The sequence below is a fragment of the Lacerta agilis genome, chromosome 2 (genome assembly GCF_009819535.1).
Source record: "Lacerta agilis isolate rLacAgi1 chromosome 2, rLacAgi1.pri, whole genome shotgun sequence".
NCBI lineage: Eukaryota > Metazoa > Chordata > Lepidosauria > Squamata > Lacertidae > Lacerta > Lacerta agilis.
Genome location: NC_046313.1, coordinates 72,813,033 through 72,835,596, shown reverse-complemented (window position 1 = coordinate 72,835,596; position 22,564 = coordinate 72,813,033). Strand labels below are relative to the sequence as shown.

Genomic DNA, 22,564 nt, shown 5'->3' with positions numbered 1-22,564 from the left:
TGTGTGTTTTCATACAATCTTAAAAATGTAAATTAAATATGTGAATAACTTCTTCGCACAAAATGAAGCTCGAGTTTGAAACAAGCATGTGCTTCTGTTCATTATTTGCTTCTACTTTTTTAAAAAAATTGTTGTTTTGGAAGGCGGGGACGAATATGCCCCTTTTACCGGAGTGAACTAGGGATTGCCAAAGCGTCAGAAGCAACCCGGACATCCGGCTTTGGGCCTCTGGCCAATCCGCAGAGACAGGAAAGTCCCAATTGGCCAATTGCCGAGGTCCTTGCAATTCTGCATTTGCCTTCATTTGGAGCTCTGCGTTTTTTCCTCCGTTGAGCTGACTGGACGTTGTTGTCGCCGGCCGCACGGAGTCGGCCCTTGATTGGTTGGCCGGGGCAGGAGGTGGAGCCTTCTGTTTGCAAGCGGGAGAGAAGGGCCCGCCGAGGCGCTTCCCGGGTGGGCGGGGGCTACTTTCTTTTCTGTGCGCCTTGATGGTGCGCGCGGCCAGTTTATACCCCGGAAGGTCGCCTTTGGCAGATTCGGTGAGTTTGCATTCCCGGCTGCAGGTGAAGGCATCGCCGGATCAGGGGGGCTGCTCCACGTGTCTTCTGCGGCGGAGGAGGTGCGGGGTTGATGGCAATGCTGTTTCTGAATACTATTAGGTCTGTCGGTGATTTTCTGCACCCTCCCCAATGCCTCATCTTCTGCAACACAGGCTGCTATATTAGACAAGCGTGTAAGTTAAGATAATTCACATTTTCAAGTGACACATTGCAGAAGGATAGCTGCGTGCTTTTGTTGGGGGCAAGTCAGAGGCATCTACAGGTAGCTAGTTTATTGCGCCATAAGCTTTTTTTTTTTTTTTTTTTTGGCAGGTGATACGCTACATGACCAAATAGGAACGTGGGAGGAAGGCTTCCAACATATCTAATATATACATCGTGTGTCGTTTCCTCTGAAGTTATGGGGTAGGTGATTGGGATGCTAAAAGGATATGGTAGACTGTGGTACAGTGATAAAACTGCTAGCACATTTGCAAAGCTAAGCAGGGTTCAATATGGTTTCATATTGGATGGGATGAGATTCCTCCGTTGCAGAGGGTTGGACTAGATGACCCTCAGGGTGTACCTTGAAACTCTACTAACTGAGCTAGACAAAATCGAAAATTCTTTCTAGTAGCACCTTAGAGACCAACTGAGTTTGTTCCTGGTATGAGCTTTCGTGTGCATGCACACTTCTTCAGATACACTGAAACAGAAGTCACCAGATCCTTAAATATAGTGGGGGAGTGGGGAGGGGTATTACTCAGAAGGGTGGTGGGAATGGGTGATAGGCTGATAAGTGTGGAAAGCCTGTTGACGACTCTATCACCCATTCCCACCACCCTTCTGAGTAATACCCCTCCCCACTCCCCCACTATATTTAAGGATCTGGTGACTTCTGTTTCAGTGTATCTGAAGAAGTGTGCATGCACACGAAAGCTCATACCAGGAACAAACTCAGTTGGTCTCTAAGGTGCTACTAGAAAGAATTTTCGATTTTGTTTTGACTATGGCAGACCAACACGGCTACCCACCTGTAACTGTAACTGAGCTAGAGATGAGTTTATGAATGTGAGGGCTTTAGAGTCTGAGATATTGTGTACTTTGTACAGTGGGCTTGCTTTGGGGTAAGCATGTGTGGACTTGGGTAATAAAGTGCCTGAGTATTTACTCTCTTCTGTCACCAACCCATATGTAGGGCCCTTTCAATGTACACAGTGGGTTCCAGTTCACAATTTCACAGTTCATAAATTTAAGAAAATTGTATCTCAGTTCTGCCTTCATACTTTTCTCTGTAGTGCAGAAGGCAAAGTGTTCTTAAAAGAAAGCTAAGAAAACCTTGTGGTTACAAAGTTAAATGTCTGCTTATATTCTTTTGAAATTAAGACTCTAACCCCATAGGTTATGAAATCACTAGAATCAGTAGAAAGGCTGATCCACATGCAAGTTGTTGCTCGGGTTTAAATGTTTTACACCTGCTTTAAAATGTTTGTAGTGATGCTGATTCTGTATAAATACCAGAATCTTTCCTTGGATGCTTTTGTGAGCTTAACATATCATTGGGCATACTAACAAGCAGGTGTAAACTCAAGTCATTTGTACATCTAGCTATGAGTAAGGACCAGAAAATATATTGGGACTTATTTCCAAGTAAGCATGCATACAGCTGGGCTGTAAGAGTACCTGTTGTAGGGAATAAATGCTGATTAGTGAGAGAGAAGCCAATAATACTCAAAGCTAGTTTGAACAGCGGCCCCTTGCTGATCTGTCTCATTCCTCTTGGATTTTGACACTTGGATAGGAAGTTGGTTTTTGTTTTTTTTAATCATTTTTATGCAGAATTTGGTGCTTTTAAATCAGGTTGACTTTAAAACATTTTATATTTCCCTTACTTGCCAGACTAATTTCTAACGCAGAATGTCAGTGAACCATTTATTTGGGAATAAGAAGAGAAACAGCTCCATATTGTATGGTGTGGATCAGGCAAAAGTTACCACTTCACCATTATCTCTCCAGAGAGCTACAAGCCAAAAGAATACTGGAAACTGTGAAGATGGCTTTCCACCAAGCAAGCGTTACAAAAGTCATACTGGAACTGAGCATAAAGAACTGGAGGATCCCTTTGGGGACAATGATGACTTTACAGCAGATGATTTGGAGGAAATAGATATTATTGCTTCCCAGGCATTGACACAAAACACTTCTTTAAATGCGAACACAGTGAAACCTAAGCAGAATGTGGAGCTGTCTTCCCATCCAAATAGCACCATCAAAACATCTGATCATATTAAGCAATCGAATATTTCCTCCAGATCTACAGGGCAGTTTGGTATGTGCAGTCTAAATGCTGTTTCAAATTTGCATCAGTAGGAAGAAGTTAGCATCTTCTTACATAAGCATTTGGAAAGAAACTGCAACAAATATGCTTTAGGTATTTTATCCCTCCCTCCCTCCCTCCCCATCCCATCTCCTACCCACAATGTTTGGACAGTGCAGTTAAGAATTTCAGGTCTCAGAGGTACAGTCTGGTGCTATGTAACAAAGTGTATTCTGGTCCTCATTTGTGCTGGCAGTATAGGCATGTCATAGAATCATAGAAGGGACCCTGAGCCATGAGTTCAATTGTGTGCACATGTGCACAAAAGTAAATCCCATTGAGCTGTGGGACGTGCTTCCAGGGGAGTGTGAAGAGGGTTGCAGCTTTAGGGTCATTAGAAGAATTTATTTTCTTGGTAGAAATGTTTAGGATTGCACTATAGAATTGGATGTGTGGTTTCTGGACATTTAGATCTTTTTACACCATGAAAACTGTTGATTCTACTTCAGTCCATGTAGCAGACTGAATACTGAAAGTTCTGGTACACAGATCGTACAGGTTGCCATGGTGTCTTCTTTTTCTGAGTACTGGGGTGCAAGCAGAATTAAATGCCAAGCTCTATGGAATTTATACTGCTTAGTTGTTTTGGAAGATCCCATGGAGCAAAAATCCCATGGAACAAGTTTTATACCGAAATCTTCATACGTAGATCTAGATCGTTAATCTGTACCCTCAGTCACAAAAGAATTGAATTGTTTAGGTCAAATCCTGAGATCACAATTCACAAGTTTCTTTCTGTAAACAGGAAGTAGCGCAGAAGAAACTTCATCAAAAGACCAATTTAGACTTGAGAGACTTCAAGCACAATATGAGGAAGCCGAGAAAAAGGTTTGTTTTGTTTTCTGAAAGAGTTCTGGTCTTAAGGCAGCCATGCTCTGTGGCATATGCCGGTGCTGAAGTTGTGGACCCAAGATTTGGATCTTGTGGGGGAAATGCCTCTACAGGGGGATTGGGGGGAGGACCTATAGTTGTCTATGCTAATAAATAAGGATGACAAGTGGCTGATTCATTTTCTCGCTCAGCAGTTACTGTTTCTTACGGAATTTAGAGAGTTGTTTGAGCACTGGGGCAGTGAGGCAGATGTATGTGGAAGCTGGACCTAGCTCTGATAGCTTGTACAGACTTTTTAAACAAAATGCTTGTTGCAAAACCTCAGTGATTAAGTGAACCAGGGGTGAGAAGTCTGATGTCTACCACTCTTCTTAACATGGTGGTGTCTGGCATCACGTTCTTAATCTTAATGGGAGCAATGGTTTTACTGCGGGGGTGGGTATGTGAAATAAAGCTTGCAAAATGCATACAATTCTTCTGCTTGCATCATGTTTGCGAATTTGCAGCTGAAGGAAATGAAGGATGAAATCCTAATTAAAAATGGAGAAATCAAAATTTTACGGGATTCAATGCAGCAGATGGAATCCACTGCGGAGGAACAGCGAAAATCATACACACTACTGGAAATGGAGAAAGCTCAAATTATAAGTGAAAAAGAAAAGGAATTTTCCAGAAAGGTACTATTTAATTTAGGGGGGGGTGCCATAACAAAACCTTTTTTGAAGGTTCTTTTTAATCTTTCCCTCCTTTTCTCCCCCCCCCCTTTAAGCAAAAATTTAAGGACTTTTAGTGCTATGCTAAATAGAAGAACATTAAAAAGATGGAAGTACATGTCATCTTTGATATTTTTATTACTGCTATTGAATTAAGGAATTAATGAGCTACGTTTTGTCAAAATTATTAGTGGCTTGTTTTGTACACATAGGGGCTTATTCTTGTTAATTCTGTTCTTTTTACAATTTATGTTTCTAGAAAGGGATTAAAAAAAAGGAATGTACATTTCATTTTAAACTGATGAATAATGCCATTTGAGAATTAAGTTTAAATACCTCTATTAGAGAAATCTGCCCTGTCATTTCTGGTTGTGATGCTAATGGACGGCAAGTGTGGTGTCTATAATTCACTAGCAAAGCTCTTGTTACGCTCTATCCCAATCGCTCATGTTTTCACAAAGAAAGGATTGGATTCTTAAACACTCAGCTTTCCTAATTGAAATTTATAATTTACAATTTAAAAAAAACTTTCCATGGCAATGTTGTTAAATCTCTGTTTCTGAACCAATCCTGTTTTCCTGAAGTACAAAGCAATATGCATGCAATAAAGGGCTTGCGTTTTTGTTGTATCTTGTGTCTGTAAAAGCCGTGTGGTATTTGTTTGAGTGTGCTGGTGGCCCATTGTATAGCACCCACCCACAAAGTGCTGTGTACCACACAATACTCAGTTTTACTGGCATAACGATTTGCTAGCATACCGATTTAGATGCAACTGGGAAGAAAACATGAACAAACATGAGGTGTGCAAATTTCTTCTTTGCTGCTTCACGTTTTTCTACAAGGTTGGATATTTTTATATTTCGTGTGTGTTCTTTCACTGGGTTTCTAATGTCAAGTTTATTCTTTCAGTTGGAGTCTCTGAAGTCTGAGCTGCAGTTCAGAGATGCAGAAATGAATGAGCTGAGAATGAAGTTTTCAAACTGTGAAAGAGTTAAACCTGTTACTCCTTCAATGCCATATACCAGGTATGATGTAAGAAGATGAAATTCTGTCCACTGAATTCCAGGCAGTTGGGCCAACCAGGAGTTTGAGCATTCATCCTTGTTATAGCTGAATGTAATTAATTGCACTGCTGCTTTCATCTTGCAAGCTGTTGTGCAGAGACTTGTCATTGAACACACAGCATAATTCTTAAAACAAGGTTGTCTTTAATTTGCAAAATCTTCCAGTCTATAATTGGAGAATAAACTAATGTTTATTGTATAATTGGAGAATAAACTAATAAACCTACTTGACACTGTTCCTATGCAAACTGCACTGGCTGCCTATTTGCTATCAGGCCCGATTCAAGGTGTTGACCACTATATATCTTGAGACCCAAGGCCTTGATGGTGCCCTTCTATCCATATCTGCCAGGTTGGGCCTAGCAATCTGCATGGAAGGCCTGCTTCGTGGTCCCTTTGGTCAACGTAACCCAGAATAGGGCCTTTCTTGTGCTGGCCCACCCATTTGTGGAACTCTCTCTTGCATAAAATATATGCAGTAATATCCAATAGGGTTTCTATGGACGAGGACAGATAACATGAGAAAAAATATTACACACTACGGATCATGCATCCAGTATTCTGTAGAAAATTATTTTAGTTGATATAGAATAAATTTATCCTGCATATTCTCCCATTCAAGTGTTCTTCATTTTCTAATGATTCACACAAGTATTTAGGGGAGGTAAGTGAATTGTTATGTTCGTTTTACACGTTGCTCCTGAGCGGTTTTGAATTATTTTTCAATTACTGTACTTTGTTGTTATTTCCTCTGACCTTGGATTCTCCTGGATAAGGAGCATTTTACAAATGTAAATAATAACCTAATCATTTAAAATAATATTTTGCAACTGATTCAGATATTTTATTTAACCATTTAGTCCAAAGAAGAGCCCTCGTAACATTTCAAAAACCGAAGAAGGTACTCAGGAGAAAAAAAGCTTCCCCACTAAAGATTCTTTTCGATCCGAGGTTTCGCCTAAACCATCATTCTCCAGAACACAGTTGTGTGTCCAAGCATTGCCATTTATTAAGGGTATGTAAATTCTTAGTTAGTTATATTTGACCGTTGTACATCTTGCCGTGATGTCACCCTGGTCACTCACCTGAGCAAAAATAGAGTTTGGCTTCAAGCAGGTCCTGCAAAAATGGATGGAAGATGTGCAGCAGCAGTCAGAGTCAGCACTGCCATGCAGAACAGCTGAACAAGTCCTGGGTCTTCTGCCTCTGGTTACACTGGCAGAGGGCCTACTGCTGTTTACTGATAGTTCCAAGTCCATAGACTACCTGTGAGTGGTGTTTGTCTACCATAGGGCACCAAACTATTAAAATAAACCTCCACCTGTATTGTCTGGGTTTAATGCAAAAATATGTGCAAACGTTCTGTTAAGCTAAATTAAATGATTGAGCTTGGGCACAAAAATCTATTGATTCCTGCAGTTCATTGTTAGACTTACATTTACTGAGCTTCAGTTTGCTCCCTTTGCTTTCTATAATTTCCCCCCAGCTGGAGGCTGTTCACTCAGGAGTATCATGCCATTTTTACTAGGTTTCTAGATGTGTTGGAATTGAAAGCAATGAGCTAGTTGACAAGGCTTCTAAGTTTGGAAATCCAACTTGCTGTTCGGTGCAGAGGGATCTGTGTGGTTTCTTCATGATTGTTTAGTTTAATTTAATTGAAGGGTGTCAGTTTTTTAAGGCCTTTGGACATGATTGCTGGCAAAAGAAAGTTAGAGATGGATGCTTGGCACAATCTGTTGTATTTACACTGTATGGTTTACTGTTAATTACTAATCCACATACTTCTTCTCAATAAAACTGGCCTGGGTTGCTCTTCTGCCTTTAACAGCACTGGTTTACCTTAATTCAAAGTAAAGCTTTCACAACACAGAGATAAGCATGATCACCTATTAATATATCCAGGTCATACTGCTACTGAAACCACAGAAGCAGAAATTAACCTGTCAGTTTACAAGTGACTGGATTTGAACCCAGATCCAGGTTCTTAAATGGTACCCTTAGTATTGAAGTTCTCAGTTTATGCTGGCTTCAAATAACCTAACCATGCAAATACATTTACTTATTCTACATCTAGCCTATGGAATGGTTATGAGCCCCTACTGTTTTACTGATGTAGCAAAATACATTTTTAACCCACTTAAATATACTGTATGTATCTCTGTTTGCTACAGTTAAAGCATGAAAATGAAACATCAACAACAGTGCTATTGTCTCATGATACAAGGCAGTATAGATAGGGAAAAAAGTAAAAAAGGAATTGAATATGACTGCTTGAATTACTACAAAGATTTCTTTCCAGACAGTAAGATGCCTAACCAAGAAAATGAGCTTGTGAAGCAAGAAACACGTTTTAATATCTTTCCTCAAAGAAAAGGTAATTTCAGCTAAGAAATACTTCAGTTGCATACATTTCTTAGGACTGGGGTTGGCAACTTATATTTGAAAGCATAAAATATGACTCCATAATGATAATAGCAGCCCCAAAATACTGCTATGAGTTGTTAAGCAGTGAAGTCCCTGCAATAAGTTTCTAAGTCCTCTTTGAGTTTGTCCCTGTTTCCCAGAATGCCAGCTGCCCCCAAACCCTTTTGAGTTATAAACCAGGCAGAAAATTGGCACTGCTTTTATGAATTGCAAGTATTCTGAGCCACAGATAATGCCGAAGCAACCTTATCAATAACCTTTAATGTATGAATGGGAATAAACAAACAAGACTGACAGTTTAACCATAATGAGTTTCTAAGCTACATTAAATATTAATTCTTGTTAATGTTTCACAGCTAATCTAGCCAACGTTGTTATACTTACCAGACTCATAGCTGGTTGATGGTACTTGGGAGTGAATTACCTTTGTGGCAGCTTCAAAAGTGTCTGTTTGACCAAACCCTCCCTGACCATTCTTCTGATGGATGAAGCCAAATATAAAAGGGCCAATATTTATTTGTTTCAACAATGTATGTGCCACTTAACACCGTAGTTTCTAAGCAGTGGATTTCAAGTAAACTACTCTGATTGTGAATTTGGGGTTCCCATAATGTGGGCTAGGACTCTCTCCAGCTGCAGATGTCGCCGTATGCAAACTTGGTCCAAAAATAGATGTTGAAGATGTCTGTTCTTTCCATTCTGCAACTGGTTACGCTTATGATTGTCTGGCAAGAGTCACATTGTCTTCCTTGCACCTGCTGTTTTGTAAGTGCAACTGCAGTATTGGTTGCAATAAATAGGTATGAGGGTGACTGAATTTGGTTTTCTTTTGTGTGGGAACTGTGCTGTCTTCTGAAAGTAGACTAAGCAGTGAGTATTTCTCACACGCACACACAGCTCTATCTGAAATGCAACATTAGCCTTATTTTTATACCCATCTTGAGGTTTATCTCTTTCCTTTATTGGGGTTGCTGAGCAACAGCTCCCCTCATCTCCCCAGTCACATTGGCTGGGGGTGATAGGAGGGGTAGCCTAATTACCTCTTAATGGCTACAGATTTTCTACCCCTGAGAGCAAAAACAAGAGATAAGGGCAATATAGCTTGCTTTAAAATGTAATTCCTGGCAAACTGCCCTCTTTATCGTAGTCAGAATTTATGGACTTGGTTCTCTTTCCAAATAGAAGGGAGAACATAATGGCATTGGCACGAATGAGTTACATTTACTTCACTCCTCCTTGCTTGCACTGGGAGGAAACAAACCATGATCGCTGGTTAAGCATGACATCCAAGCTCATACAAATATGGGAGCATATACAAATATGATCCCTAGTTTGGGTGTCATGCTGTGAGTCTAGGTGTGTGTGTTTTATTTCTTCCCAGTATGAGTGGGTAGGAGCTGAGTGTGCCTGGTTGGCTTGTGTCCAGTAAACCATGGTTTACAGCTTACTGTGGCATGTAGAAACGGCTGTACGTGTGTGCTCATCTTTCTGTGTATGTGTCCAAGTGGTACTCTTCTCATACCATAAGTCGCTTATATCAAGGCATGGAATATATAGCAAATGCAAATACTGTTGGTTTTCTTTTTGCACCATGTTTGCAAAAACATCTGCTTGGCAGTTTTACACTCCTGTTGCAATGTCCATCTTGAACACTGGATTTTTATATTGTTGCAGGTTCCATTTTAATCAGTGCATTGCTGAAACAGCCTTTCGTTCCTGAATCATCACTAGGTCTCTGCTATCTTCTTAGCTGTAACACTGATGCTCAGTCTGGACCTTCTGTGCAGTCGAGTTCTTTCGATACGTATGTTTTTAGCAATTTGTGATACTTAGAATGTAATTTTTAGTAATGCCTGCTGCCGTCCTGTGCTGACCCAAAAAGCTCATCAAGCAGAGAAACCCGTGTTTCATGTTGATGTTTTATGCTGTAATCTGCCCTGGGATCATTATTGAATCATAGAATTGTAGAGTTAGAAGGCATCTGCTCTTGGGGAAACGTTAGATTAAGAAAAGGTTGACCTTGCTCTTTGTAAGCCTTGCAAACTGCAGTGGGTAAAGATACTAAGCAATTTATTTTTTCTGCGCCTGTTTGCGTAGAGGATCTACAGGAAGCATCAGCAACAGGAGTGCAAGCTCTGAGGAAGAAGAAACATCACTGAGAATCGCTCAGAAGCTTGCCTTAACGGGATTGAATTTGATTGCTGTGGATGAAGGCTCATTGGCAGAAAACTCAGAAGAAACTGAGCGAAGAATATCCCACCTTAAGCGCTATAAAATTCCTGGAGCAATACATCTTCTTCCTCTCCTTGAACATCATATTGGTGCATACCACCAAGCCCTCCTCCTAATGATGAAGACGGGAAGCTCTTCTGGGAACCAATCCGCTTGCTCTTCCAGGACCTCCTCAAGTGTGGCATCAAGTGTAGATGATAATCTGTCTACCCTGGAAGAGTTTGCACTTGTGTCCCTGGGCATTCTTTATTATTTGGTATCCTATAGCTGGGATGTTCTTTATACACTGCTCTCCCTTACCATGAAACCGGATTGTGGTTTGGGAGCTCCAGAAATTCTGCAGAAGGATGAGGCTGCTTGCAGTAAGCAGTGCAGAGTCGTTCTTCAGGAGCCCAATCCAGACCTAAATACTGCTAATGTGGACCAGTCCCAACATCCTCTATTTAAAAAGGTGCTGCAGCTCTTGGCTTCATGTGCTACAGCAGCAGCGTACCAAAGACATGGAATCATGAATCAGTGTCTCAGAGTTCTGGTGAAATTAGCTGAAAAGTCAACGGTTGATTTACTTATAAGGTAAAATACAACTTGAGCGAAATGTCTTTTCTAAACATCTATTTCCTTCCTGCCTTGATCTAAGATTCAAATTCATTGTTGTTGTTGTTGTTGTTAGTTAAATTTATATACTGCCGTTCATCCGAAGATCTCAGGGCAGTTCACAAGATAAAAGCACAAAATAAATAGTTAAAACAAAAACGAAACAATAACCCCCCTCCCACAAACAAATGAATAAAGGATGCCATTAGGATAGGTCTTGCAAACACACACACACACACACACACACACTACATATAAAAAGGCTGCCATTCATTACAGAAAGACAATTAGAAAGGCTAATTGTTAAGCAAGTATGAAGAATTGGAGGGGAGGGGCACAATCCCTGAGAAACCCCTGCATATTTCCAGCTGAAATGCATATAAATTATGCAAGCAAATAACAATTATGTATCACTGAATACTCTAGAAAACAACTGTTCTTGTGCAGAATACATTCCTAAGAGGTGTCCAATTCTTGCCTGAAAATTTCTTTCAAGTCTTATGTGCATTATCCATATGCAAATTAAATGCATAATAGAAAGAAAATGTAACCATATATACATTTTATATGCTGCTACAAACTTTTCCTGTTCTGATTCCTAATAATAATCTTGCCTTTCTGGAAAAAAACTTACTTTTGTAATCCTAAACATACATACTTGAATACAGTAGGACTTACTTCTGAGTAAATATGCATAGCATTATTTGACCCTTCAAGACATTTTCTAACAGTATGTACTATCTGCAATAATTATTGCCTCTACTCTAATTTGTATTTTATTTTTCTATTAAGCTTTCAGCATTTGTTGAACAGACAAACACAGACTCTCCTCCGCTGCCTGTCTTCCGACTCTCCCTTGTTTGCTGTCCATCTGACTGTTCAGTTATTAACTTTATTTGCTCAGCACTTGGAGCTGGCTGCTCAGTTTTGTTCTTGTTCAGGTGAGAGGGAGAAAACCTTCACTATCCTAGTGCTTTTACGAAACATTGACTTTGTAAGGCTGGAGTGAAAACTGAAATTAACTAGTTTATTTCAACAGATTTTTTGTGTGTTTTAAGCTTACAGCCTGAAAAAAACTGTATTACTTGCCTCAAGACTTCTGCATTCTTGAACTTCTGCATTTAAATATTTTGCTATCCATTAACATTCCAGCGCCTCAGTTAAAGCAGACTTTCAAAGAAGTGAAAAAAATAGAAGGGCTAGCTTACAAGAAGAAATGTTGGCAGTTGCTGACATGTACCTGTGAGTTTTACATCCGGTGTCAACAACCAGTGGCTCTGGTGGCCTGTAGTAGCTATAAAATAACTAGCATTCTCCCCAGATGTATAGGTGAACTGCCAAAAAAGTCTAAGAATTTGCACAAATGCAGTGTACAGTTTGGTGCTGTGAGCCACCATCATAATTTTGTTTTCTGCTTTGTGGTTTCCCTTGGGCTCTTTAAATAGGCCAAAGATTCTGCATGATAAGTGTCTTGTGATCTGAGGTTCTGGTCCTTTTTGGGCATCGTGGTAGCATCCAGACCCAGCGATCAGCTGCTGGATCACTCTGTTGGTTGCCAAGCCTGGTACTACACTGGAGTTCAGGAAGACTGGCTGAACTCTTTTTTTCTTTTCCCCTCAGCAGAGAGAGAGAGAGAGAGAGAGAGAGAGAGAAAGAATGTGCAATTTAGAAGTGTTGAGAGGTGGTGGGCGCTACCCATGAAGAATGCTGTGGGAATTGTCACCTTTGTGCTGTGCTGTTTACAGCAGGAGTTGCTGGCCCACCTCAGATCCTTTTTTTTACCCACAGTTAATTATTTGAGGAAGTGAGAAGTTTTTTGAGGGTGGAGTAAGAAGATGAACAGGCACAAAGGAGAAGAGCTCATCCAAATGAAGTAGGTCAGGCATAGGCAAACTTGGCCCTCCAGATGTTTTGGGACTACAACTCCCATCAACCCTAGCTAACAGGATCAGTGGTCAGGGATGATGGGAGTTGTAGTCCTAAAACATCTGGAGGGCCAAGTTTGCCCATGCCTGAAGTAGGTAGTGCAAATCACCACCTGACACATTCTTTCAAGGTTATTTTAGAGGATTCAGTCTTGGTCCTTTATGTTAATTCCTCCTTTCCCTTCCCATTGCTCCTTCCCATTGCCAGTGTGGTGTAGTGGTTAAGAGAGGTAGACTCGTAATCTGGGGAACCGGGTTCGTGTCTCCGCTCCTCCACATGCAGCTGCTGGGTGACCTTGGGCTAGTCACACTTCTTTGAAGTCTCTCAGCCCCACTCACCTCACAGAGTGTTTGTTGTGGGGGAGGAAGGGAAAGGAGAATGTTAGCCGCTTTGAGACTCCTTCGGGTAGTGAAAAGCGGGATATCAAATCCAAACTCTTCTTCTCTTCTTCTTCTTTTTAGGAGGCACTTTTGAAATGGATTTGAAGTGTGGTTTTTAATGCTACTTAAGTTTTTATATGAAAAGGCCCAGGGAGCTTCTATTCAAAATAACTTTGTACTTTTTTAAGGCAGTGCATTAGCATTACTAATGGATAACATAGAAACACTTTTATTACTACACATTTCTTTTTATAGAAACCTGTCTCCTCTTGGCACTGTACACGTATATTACATCACGACCAGATAAGTCAGCGTCCGAGATGTGTTGGCTGCAGTTGGAACAAGAGGTAAAAGGGTGTGCATCTCTGTGTGGTATTAAAAGTGTGAGTTTGGAATAAAGGTTCAATTTCTTAATTTAACAGGAAATGCTGATGGGGGGGATTGCGGCTTAGTGCTGAGCCCCACAAGCTTCCTTGGCAGGTTTTGTTAACCCTAAATGTGCATACCTGAAGAAGGTTTTTTTTGTGGAAACCAGCAGCGAGGAAGTCAGATACCTTCTTGCTGCAGGCAGCAAGCAGTAGAAGCCAGGCACTCCCTCTGGCACCTCGGGGATTGTCACCGCTGGGCACCCCAGCCTGCTGCCTCTCCTGCTGCCTGCCAAGTCCAACCCCAGTTAGGAAAAGAGGAGGGAATGTGTGCCCAGAATTACTGAAGTGGGGTTTGTGTTGTGCGTATCCAGCCATGGGAGGAAAGGGGGCAGTTATGGGGTGATGTGTTGAGTGGAGACCACTCAGAAACAGGTGGGAAGCCTAACAGGCAGGGCCTCCTCTAACCTGGAGCTACCCCTGGTTAATTTGCTATTGAATGAGCGTATTAAAACTGATACTAAAGTCGGTCCAATGCACATTGCTTTGAAGGTTTTTCCCCAGGTACAGTCATACCTTGGTTCTCGAACGGCTTAGTTGTCAAACAAATCGGCTCCCGAACTCAGCAAACCCTGGTTTGCGAATGTTTTCCCGGAAGCCGAACTTCCGACGCAGCTTCTGCTTGAGTGCAGGCAGCTCCTGCAGCCAATTGGAAGCTGTGCCTTGGTTTTTGAATGGTTTCAGGAGTTGAACGGACTCCCGGAACAGATTAAGTTCGATAACCAAGGTACGACTGTACACGTGCAGAGGATTGCAGACTTCCTTACATCCTGTTGAATTTAATGAGGCTTAGTTTGAGAGTGCACTGTGAGTCTGATAATTTAAGGACATTTGCTTCCTCCCCTCCCCTGCTTCATCTTGACACCTACATAGTCTGTTCTTTGGTTTTTGTTTCGTTTTGTCTTAGACTGTTCGCTTGCTGACCAAGTGTGCGCAGTGCTGCAGCAACTCTGTTTCACTGGTTGGAACAGACTGCCAGTGCAACTCTGAGGTAACCCACTGAATGCAATGAGGCCTTTACGGCATAATTCCGGTTTCAGCAAGTTTGTCTGTATTTATTTTAAATGTGAAAAATTAACCCATCCATGATGCATTATCAGTGTAATCTTACTAGAAAGGAACACTTTCCTGTTATAGCATGTGATTTAGGAATCATTAATATTTATAATAACAGTTTTACTTTTCTGTACTGCATCAAGATGATCAAGGGTCTGGAAACCAAGCCTTATGAGGAATGGTTGAGGGAGCTGGGTATGTTTAGCCTGGGAAAGAGGAGAGTGAGAGAATATATGAGAGCCATCTTTAAATATCTTAAGGGCTGTCACATGGAAGATGGAGCAAAGCTTGTTTTCTCCTGCTCTGGAGGGTAGAACTCGAACCAATGGATTCAAGTTAATAGAAAGGATATTCTGACTGAACATCAGGAAGAACATTCTGATGGTAAGAGCTGTTTGACAGTGGAATACACTTCCTCTGGAGGTAGTAGACTCTCTTTTCTTGGAGGCTTTTAAGCAGAGTTATGGATGCTTTAGCTGAGATTCCTGCATTGCAGGGGGTTGGATTAGATGACCCTCAGAGTCCCTTCCAACTCTACAATTCATTAATTCTATGAGTACACTTCCATAGGAATATAAGAGCACTGCTTGATCAGGCCAAAGGGCCCTCATAGTCCAGCATCCTGTTTTCACAGTGACCAACTGGGTACGTATGGGAAGCCCGCAAGCCAGGACCTAAGTGCAACAGCACTCTCCCCACTTGGGATTCCCAGCAGCTAGTACCCAGAGGCATGCTGCCTCCGATAGTGGCGGTAGAACATAGGCAACATGGCAAGTAGCCATTGATAGCCTTATCCTCCATGAGTTTCTCTTTGCAAAATGGCAGCAGTGGAGAAGCCATGTTTGAGAACTGTGTTGTGCTTTCTCCTACAGGTAGTGAAGGCTCTTATTATAATGATGCATAGACAATGGCTGACGGTCAGAAGGGTGGAAGGAAACTTGTTTGATGTGCGTGGAAAGCAAGTTGTTCGGTTTTTACGGGACACTGTTTTGCTCTTACACAGTTTGTCTCAAAGGGATAAACTCTTCCATGAACATTGCCTGGAAGTGCTTCATCAATATGATCACGTCATGCCTGGTGTCAGAGCCATCCTCAGAAAAGTTCCAGATCTGAAAGCCTGTGAAGGTGAGGCTGCTGGCGTGAAATATGTGTATCTTAGTGAATATTGATATCATTAAAAGTAACCTGCAGCCGTGCATGTTTTCTCAGAAGTAAACCTGAGTACCAAGTTCAGTGGGACTTGTCTTCAAGCAGGTGTGCACAGGCTTGCAGCTTTAAGATTCCTAGCTTTTTTATTATTCACTGACTTCAGTACTGATCACTGGACATCATGCCAATTTACTGCGTATGCAAAGTGAATGTTTCTCCTTTGCTAGAACCAATGAATCTAAGGCCGCGTTTAAATTCATTGGTTCTAGCAAAGGAGAAACATTCACTTTGCATGCGCACATTACAGTTTTGAATTGGATTGGCACAGTGGGTTGTGCTGTTACCAATTCCTGTAGTAGTAATAATAGGGTAGGAAGATAAATATGCCGTAGCAATACAAGTGAAGTACATGGTATTCTGGGACCAGTTTTAGCATTGCCTCTCTGCAGTTTGCAGCTATATTCCTTGATGAATTGTGACCATATTTTAATGTTAATACTCCACTTCATTACTTTACACTTTGCTGTAGTTGAGCATGTGAATCTGCTGCTGAGCCCTGAGCACTGATATATATATCTTCTAGCCCAGGGTTTCCCAACCTTGGGTCTCCAGCTGTTTTTGGACTCCAACTCCCATCATCGCTAGCTAGCAGGACCAGTGGTCAGAGATGATGGGAATTGTAGTCCTAAAAAAAAACAGCTGGAGACCCAAGTTTGGGAATACTGAGCTGGATGGATCAACAGTCTGAGTTGCCATAATGCAGCTTCTACGTTTAGGATCTGGCTTAGCATGATGTGCATGAGCAGGAAGAAGCTGCAGTAAGTCTTGGGTCCACACACTACCCACTCCTCCAACATGGCTGGGAAGAGGAGTTCAGAAGCATGTGCTTCTGCCTTTGGCTAACCACAGCTTGTTTAGTTGTCTAGACTCAGAACTGTGGTTAAACTTAATTACGGTTCATTTAAACAAGTCATCTTCAAAAAAAAACATGGTTTAAACATGTTTCTGTTAACACAGCTTATCAGTCCAGACAACTCAATAAATCATCGTTATGCAAAGTGCAATTGAGAGCTTCTAAATTCCTCCAAGCTGTGCATAAAGGAAGGAGGAGGGAAGTGTACAAGTCCAAAGTTTCCTGCAAGTCAGGAATGCACTGCTAAACCATGGATTAGTACAACATAGGAATGTGGCCAGTATCTAAATATTAGCTATTTGAAAAAGATGGCTGCCTGGGTTTCACACGAGGAATGGTACTAGGAAAGCTGTTACTATGCCAGAGAAGAAGCAACAATAAGGTCCTCTGGGAATAATTTAGACAAAGAACTGTAGATCAATAGTAGTGCAACGTTAAACACTATTACTCCCATTAAAAGTACCTGAGGCACCAGGGCTGGGAAAGACCTATGACCTTGAAGAGTTGCTTGTAGTCAGTGCCAAAGGCATTGGGCTAGAACAGGGTTTGTCAGCACAAGGGGTGAGGAGGCTGTGGCTGTTCAGATGTTTCTGGACTACAACATCCACCATCTCCGACCATTGGTCACAGTGGCTGATGGGTTGTGGCTAATGGAAATTGGGAGTCTTTACAAGGGTCCACATTTTCCTCCATTTCTCTTTACCGCACTATAAGGCAGGGATGAGAAACCTTGGCACCCCAGATGTTGCTGGACCCTAGTTCCCATCAGCCCCAGCCAGCATGGCTAATGGGTCAAGGATGATGGGAGTTGGTGTCCACCGGGAAATTCTTTCACTCATAAGATACATGTTTCCCCCCCTCAGAACTTGCATTGGATGAACTGTACCCATTGGAACCAGAAGTTGAGGATCAAGAAATTGACTGCAGCTAATCTTGGTTCAAGAATATATTGGTTTACTTTCTAGAAAAGGCAAATTTGGATATAATAAACTTGTCCCAAGTGTCCAGTAACCAGGAACTATTCCAATGGAAGCAGTATGTTGGTTTTTTTTTTTTTTAACTGCTTTACTCACTGAATTTGCAGCCTAATATATTGTAATATAACACTGGTGGCTTATGGATCTGATATTAAAAATAAAATCTAAAAAGCTGTTTCTGTGTTTATGGGAAGGACTGCTTTGCTCTTCAAATGTTGTTCTCCTTAGATCACTGAATATTGTGGGAACCTGTTTAAATATGTATTTTACTGTATTTTCAGAAGAATGCTTGTGTTCCTAAAACATACAATCAACTTCCTGTCTGTGGCTGCAACCCTATAAATGTTTCACAAGGGCATGAGTTTCGTTAAAGTCAGTGGGTCTTCATTCTAAATTGACTAGCATAGGATTGAACTGTTTGTCAGAAGTGGGAATGCATCCCTCCAAGCCTCTCTGCTTTGTCCTCAGGACCCCCCTGACCATGTCCCTCCATAAGCCCTTGCTTCAGTTTGTGTGGAACATGAATGGTGATAATCCTTCTCACTTGCTAGGATGGGGAGAAGGGTGTGTGCAGAGGGTGTAGTTACCTCTGATTTTGCATGTCTGTGTAAAATATCCCATCCCTTGCTCTGCACACTTTTGCACTCACCCTTTCTGACACTTTTAGCCTTATGTTGCATACCTGTGAAGGTATTTCTCACTGCAGAATCTGCTTTAAGGTGACTGGCTGCAGGTACATCCTCCTTCCCTGTTTTTAACTCTGTAACAGGGCAGGGTCGGAGCCAGGATTTTCTAGGCTTCTAAATAGCATGGAGGGCCTCAGTGAACAGAACAGGCTCTCCTCAGTAGCGCATACGGTAAAGGTAAAGGACCCCGAACAGTTAAGTCCAGTTGCAGACGACTCTGGGGTTGCAGCGTTCATCTCGCTTTGCAGGCCGAGGGAGCCAGTGTTTGTCCGCAGACAGGTTTTCCGGGTCATGTGGCCAGCATGACTAAGCCGCTTCTGGCGCAACAGAACACCAAAACCAGAGCAGCGCATGGAAACAGTATCCAATAAATGAGGAAGCAGCGCTAGAGCACTTGTCCCTGCTCTCCATCACAGAGTTCTAAGCACATAGGAGTTAGAATGCCAGAGTCCTGCTTCTGCCATGCAGTGATCTCATCTTAGGCTTTTAAATGCATACACCGAATCTCCTAGAAGTACCTTGCCCCAGTTTGCCTAGGTCTCTTTCATAAACTTCTCCACTAGAAATGCAGCAGTATATCTCATACTTCCTGAGTGCCTGGTTCTAATATTTCTGCCTTCGACTGAAATAAATCTTTAAAGTATTGCATTTCAAGAGGGAGCCGCCCTCATTCTTGATCAGTTTCAAAGTGGTGCTGTTCACAAGTAAGAATTGTCTAGCTGTAAGGGGGGGAAAGTGTCTGGGAATTATAGGAGTGTATTGAGTTACCCTTCTAGGAATTATGCTACGTCAGGGACTGAGTCACTAAAAACAAGACCTCACATGTGTATTTAATAACATCTGTGCTTCCAGCACTTAGTAGTGAAATCAGTTTTAAAGTTGTGTAAGCATGTTACAGCAGAATCAATTTAATTAGTGTTTTAAGTGCTTCTGCTTGCAGTGGGCAATACCAAAATCATAGGATTGCAACTTAGAGAACAGGTACTTGTTTTGTTATGATGTCCGTATTATTTCTGATTTTCCCAGTAGTAGGTCTAAAGCTCTAGCTACTGAACAGAAACAAATATGCTTCTGTGAGATGTGAGGACAGAGAAATGCATACAGTTAACCTTTATTTAAATAAGCGGGAGCAAAATATTTAACCTAATGCATATGAAAAATGACAGGGCTACCTCAGTATCTGAATTGTAAAAGTCTTCACCAAGCTGAAAAAATAGGCTTTTTAAAACAGAATTGATTGAATAACACGACTCATTCTAATGCTCTGCCAGTTATATATTATAGCCATAATGAAAATAATTGACCTATATATGCTTACAAAATTTTAAATGTGGAACGGGAGCAAACCATTCCCATTTCTGTCCCCTGTTATCCTTTTGCTATTAGCATGAGCCACAATCAACTAACAAGTGGTCTCAGTGTCATTGAAAGCCTGCTTGGCTGGTGACTGCTGCTTATAAAGTTTGGGCAGGTTCTACAATTGCTCTCTTATTACTCTTACCTTGAATGTAAGCCCCTTTTTGTTATCTGTATAAAGTATTTGTAGCTAGTTATTTTGTCTGTGGATTTGAGAACAACCTACTTGCTTTCCTCTTGCAGTTTCCCCCCCAAAGAATTCAGTGACAGTTATTGCTGATTCTTTTTTTCCAAGCCAAAACAGGTTATAAACAGTACGGTACCCTGGCAAAGCTAGATGCTGCAGTAACACGCACAGATTTAAACATGGTTCTTTTTCCACGAGCTCCAAAGCTTTGTGAGATCCTGATTTGGCAATACTGTGGCCAGGGAGGAGCTGAACTTGAGCTTTCGGTTTCATCCGGAACTTTGGGAGCGGCTTTCCAACGCCTAATGGCAGATCAAAATAAAATAAAAATCATAAAGGGGTGAAGGAGGCGCTGGACGGGAGAGAAGGTCTACATCGCGGAAGGCTGCCTGCGCGCCATTCTACTCCAGTATGTATTTTAAACGGGAGGCTCCGAGTCCGACCGCTTGCAAAACGGAAAGGGAAATGCCGTTTGGTCCCGCTGCTGTTCTTGAATTTAGGGGTTAAGGTAGTAATAAGGCGCGGTCGTGAAGGGAAAGGGGTGGGAGTCGAGCTTGGCAGTCCTAACATTTCCCTCCTCTGAGAGGGCCGTTTGCGCAACCCAAAACGCGGCAATGCGGGCACATCGTCTCCCTTTCACGCCAGTGGCCCCTGCAGGAGGACGGCGCCATTTTCTTGGGTTCATAGACAGGATTCCCAAGCATTTACACGGCGAATGCGGCCATGCTTAACATGGGGTTGGGAACCGCTTTGATCGCTTCCTGGCCCTCAGCCACAGGAAGACGAACTCGGGCCTCTGTCGCGTTACTCAGCTCCCGGGAGGAGAAAGGGGCGCGCGGCTCTTTCCAGACAGGGCGCCCTCGCGACTCTTCGCTGTGGAGCCACCTGCCCTTGAGGCGCCCGGAGGTCTGGCTCAGGAGAAAACACGGACTTCCCTCCAAGGTCGAGAAGAAACCTCTCCGGTCTAGTTCGAGGGTAGAGTGGGCGCTTGGTGCCCGCAGCCCATACAAACCCCTACATCGGTGTGACAGAGTCCTTCTTGCCCCCCAGTAGGAAGGTTCATGCAGCCTTCCTTAGCTGTGATTGCTGCATTGCAGGAGGTCCTTCCAAGGATTCTGATTTTATGAAGCTCAGCTCCTTTGCGAAGCGGTGCAATGGCGTCGGTAGTGTAGCCCCGAATGACCTGAGCATGGGACTTATTCCCGTGTATCTGCGGCTTGCCGCTGTGTGTCTGCTTCATTTATTAAAGCATTTTTGGCCACACTGAGAGGGTGAAAGGAAGGGTAACTATGGCATAGTATTAACATGAGGTCTATACATTGCACTGGCCAACTTGTGCCTTTCCCAAATTTTCACTGTTCTTTCTTCCTCCTAGACCTGAAAATGTGGCCAACATCTGTGACTCCCTCCAAACCCATTGAGACATTTGTTTTTATGGACCTGGAAGCAACAGGCTTACCACCCTCGCAGCCTAAAATTGCAGAAATGTGCCTGTTTGCTGTGCCTAGACATTCCTTGGAGAATCCTCAATACGGCAATCCTTGCCCAAAACCTCTCTTACCACGTTTAGCAGATAAGCTGTCCGTTTGCATTAACCCAGACAAGCCATTCACCCCGGCGGCAAGTTCCATTACAGGACTGACAAATGAAGCGTTTGCCATGAACAGAAAGCAAACCTTTAACTTGCATCTTTTGCACATGATTGCAGCCTTCTTAAGACGGCAGCACCCACCAATCTGTTTGGTAGCACACAACGGCTATGGTTATGATTTTCCTTTGCTGAAAGCTGAACTCTCTGCGCTGGGTCACTTAGCCCTTGACGAAATCTATTGTGCAGATACTATTAAAGCCATGAAAGCCTTGGACAGCGAGAACAACCAGCTTCAGCAGTTTGCATACCAACCTAGCGCACCTGGCAGCAGGAAAAAATATGCTCTTCGTGACTTGTATTTTAAATTCTACAGAGAATATCCTCCGAACAGTCACAATGCAGAAGGAGATGTCATTGCGCTAATAAACATCTTTCAACAGCGTGCCAACGATCTTATGTGCTGGATGGATTCAAATGCAATGCCGTTTAATTCCATTAGAGCCATGTACAAGGAAAATAAGAGATATGCTTCCTTTTCAAAAACACCTGGGAACATTCAACCACTCCACTCCAGTCACTTACAAATGCAATCACGGCAAAGGGTAGCAGCAGCTACTTCACGCTGGCCTTTTGCAGAAGATGGTAAACCAGCAGATAATAATTATATTCCACTAAACAATAGAAGTACTGATAATTTTTTCATAATTCCTGATGAAATTAAGAGTGTTAAGGGTATTTTGATTCTGTTTCTTGGGCTAGTAGTCATGTGGGTTGCAGTTAAATACCCTGTTTAATTTAAGAAATATACATTGGATTTTGTGTATTGTAAGTTGCAAGCTGCAAGCTGCAAAAATGTGTTTCCACCAGCTCTGGTTCTTATTTTCTCCCTCCATTTAGATCTTCTATAAAGGTAAAGGTACCCCTGACTGTTAGGTCCAGTCGCAGACGACTCTTGGGTTGCAGCGCTCATCTCGCTTTACTGGCTGAGGGAGCTTCCCCACAGATAGCTTCCGGGTCATGTGGCCAGCATGACTAAGCCGCTTCTGGTGAACCAAGGCAGTGCACGGAAACGCCGTTTACCTTCCCACCGGAGCGGTACCTATTTATCTACTTGCACTTTGACCTGCTTTCAAACTGCTAGGTT

General features: G+C 42.3%; 2 protein-coding genes across 3 annotated transcripts; both read left to right on the top strand.

Moving 5' to 3' along the window:
• The first annotated feature begins 515 nt into the window (after positions 1–515).
• Positions 516–17,775, top strand: ATRIP (ATR interacting protein). Of its 2 annotated transcripts, XM_033140751.1 has the most exons (15): positions 516–619; positions 873–965; positions 2,439–2,868; positions 3,662–3,744; positions 4,254–4,424; positions 5,370–5,485; positions 6,385–6,539; positions 7,824–7,898; positions 9,623–9,752; positions 10,046–10,753; positions 11,567–11,715; positions 13,336–13,427; positions 14,413–14,496; positions 15,434–15,686; positions 17,487–17,775. In XM_033140751.1, exons 3-15 carry the CDS (start codon positions 2,457–2,459, stop codon positions 17,552–17,554), a joined length of 2,496 nt encoding a protein of 831 aa, XP_032996642.1. In that variant the 5' UTR covers positions 516–619; positions 873–965; positions 2,439–2,456; the 3' UTR covers positions 17,555–17,775. The 2 variants fall into 2 exon arrangements, with proteins under 2 accessions (XP_032996642.1, XP_032996643.1); XM_033140752.1 differs by lacking the exons at positions 516–619; positions 873–965; positions 3,662–3,744 and having other exon boundaries at positions 2,629–2,868.
• A 2,204-nt stretch (positions 17,776–19,979) lies between these two features.
• On the top strand, positions 19,980–22,259 carry LOC117041708 (three-prime repair exonuclease 1-like). The gene is made up of 2 exons (XM_033140750.1): positions 19,980–20,238; positions 21,205–22,259. Exon 2 carries the CDS (start codon positions 21,213–21,215, stop codon positions 22,212–22,214), a length of 1,002 nt encoding a protein of 333 aa, XP_032996641.1. The 5' UTR covers positions 19,980–20,238; positions 21,205–21,212; the 3' UTR covers positions 22,215–22,259.
• Positions 22,260–22,564: the final 305 nt, after the last annotated feature.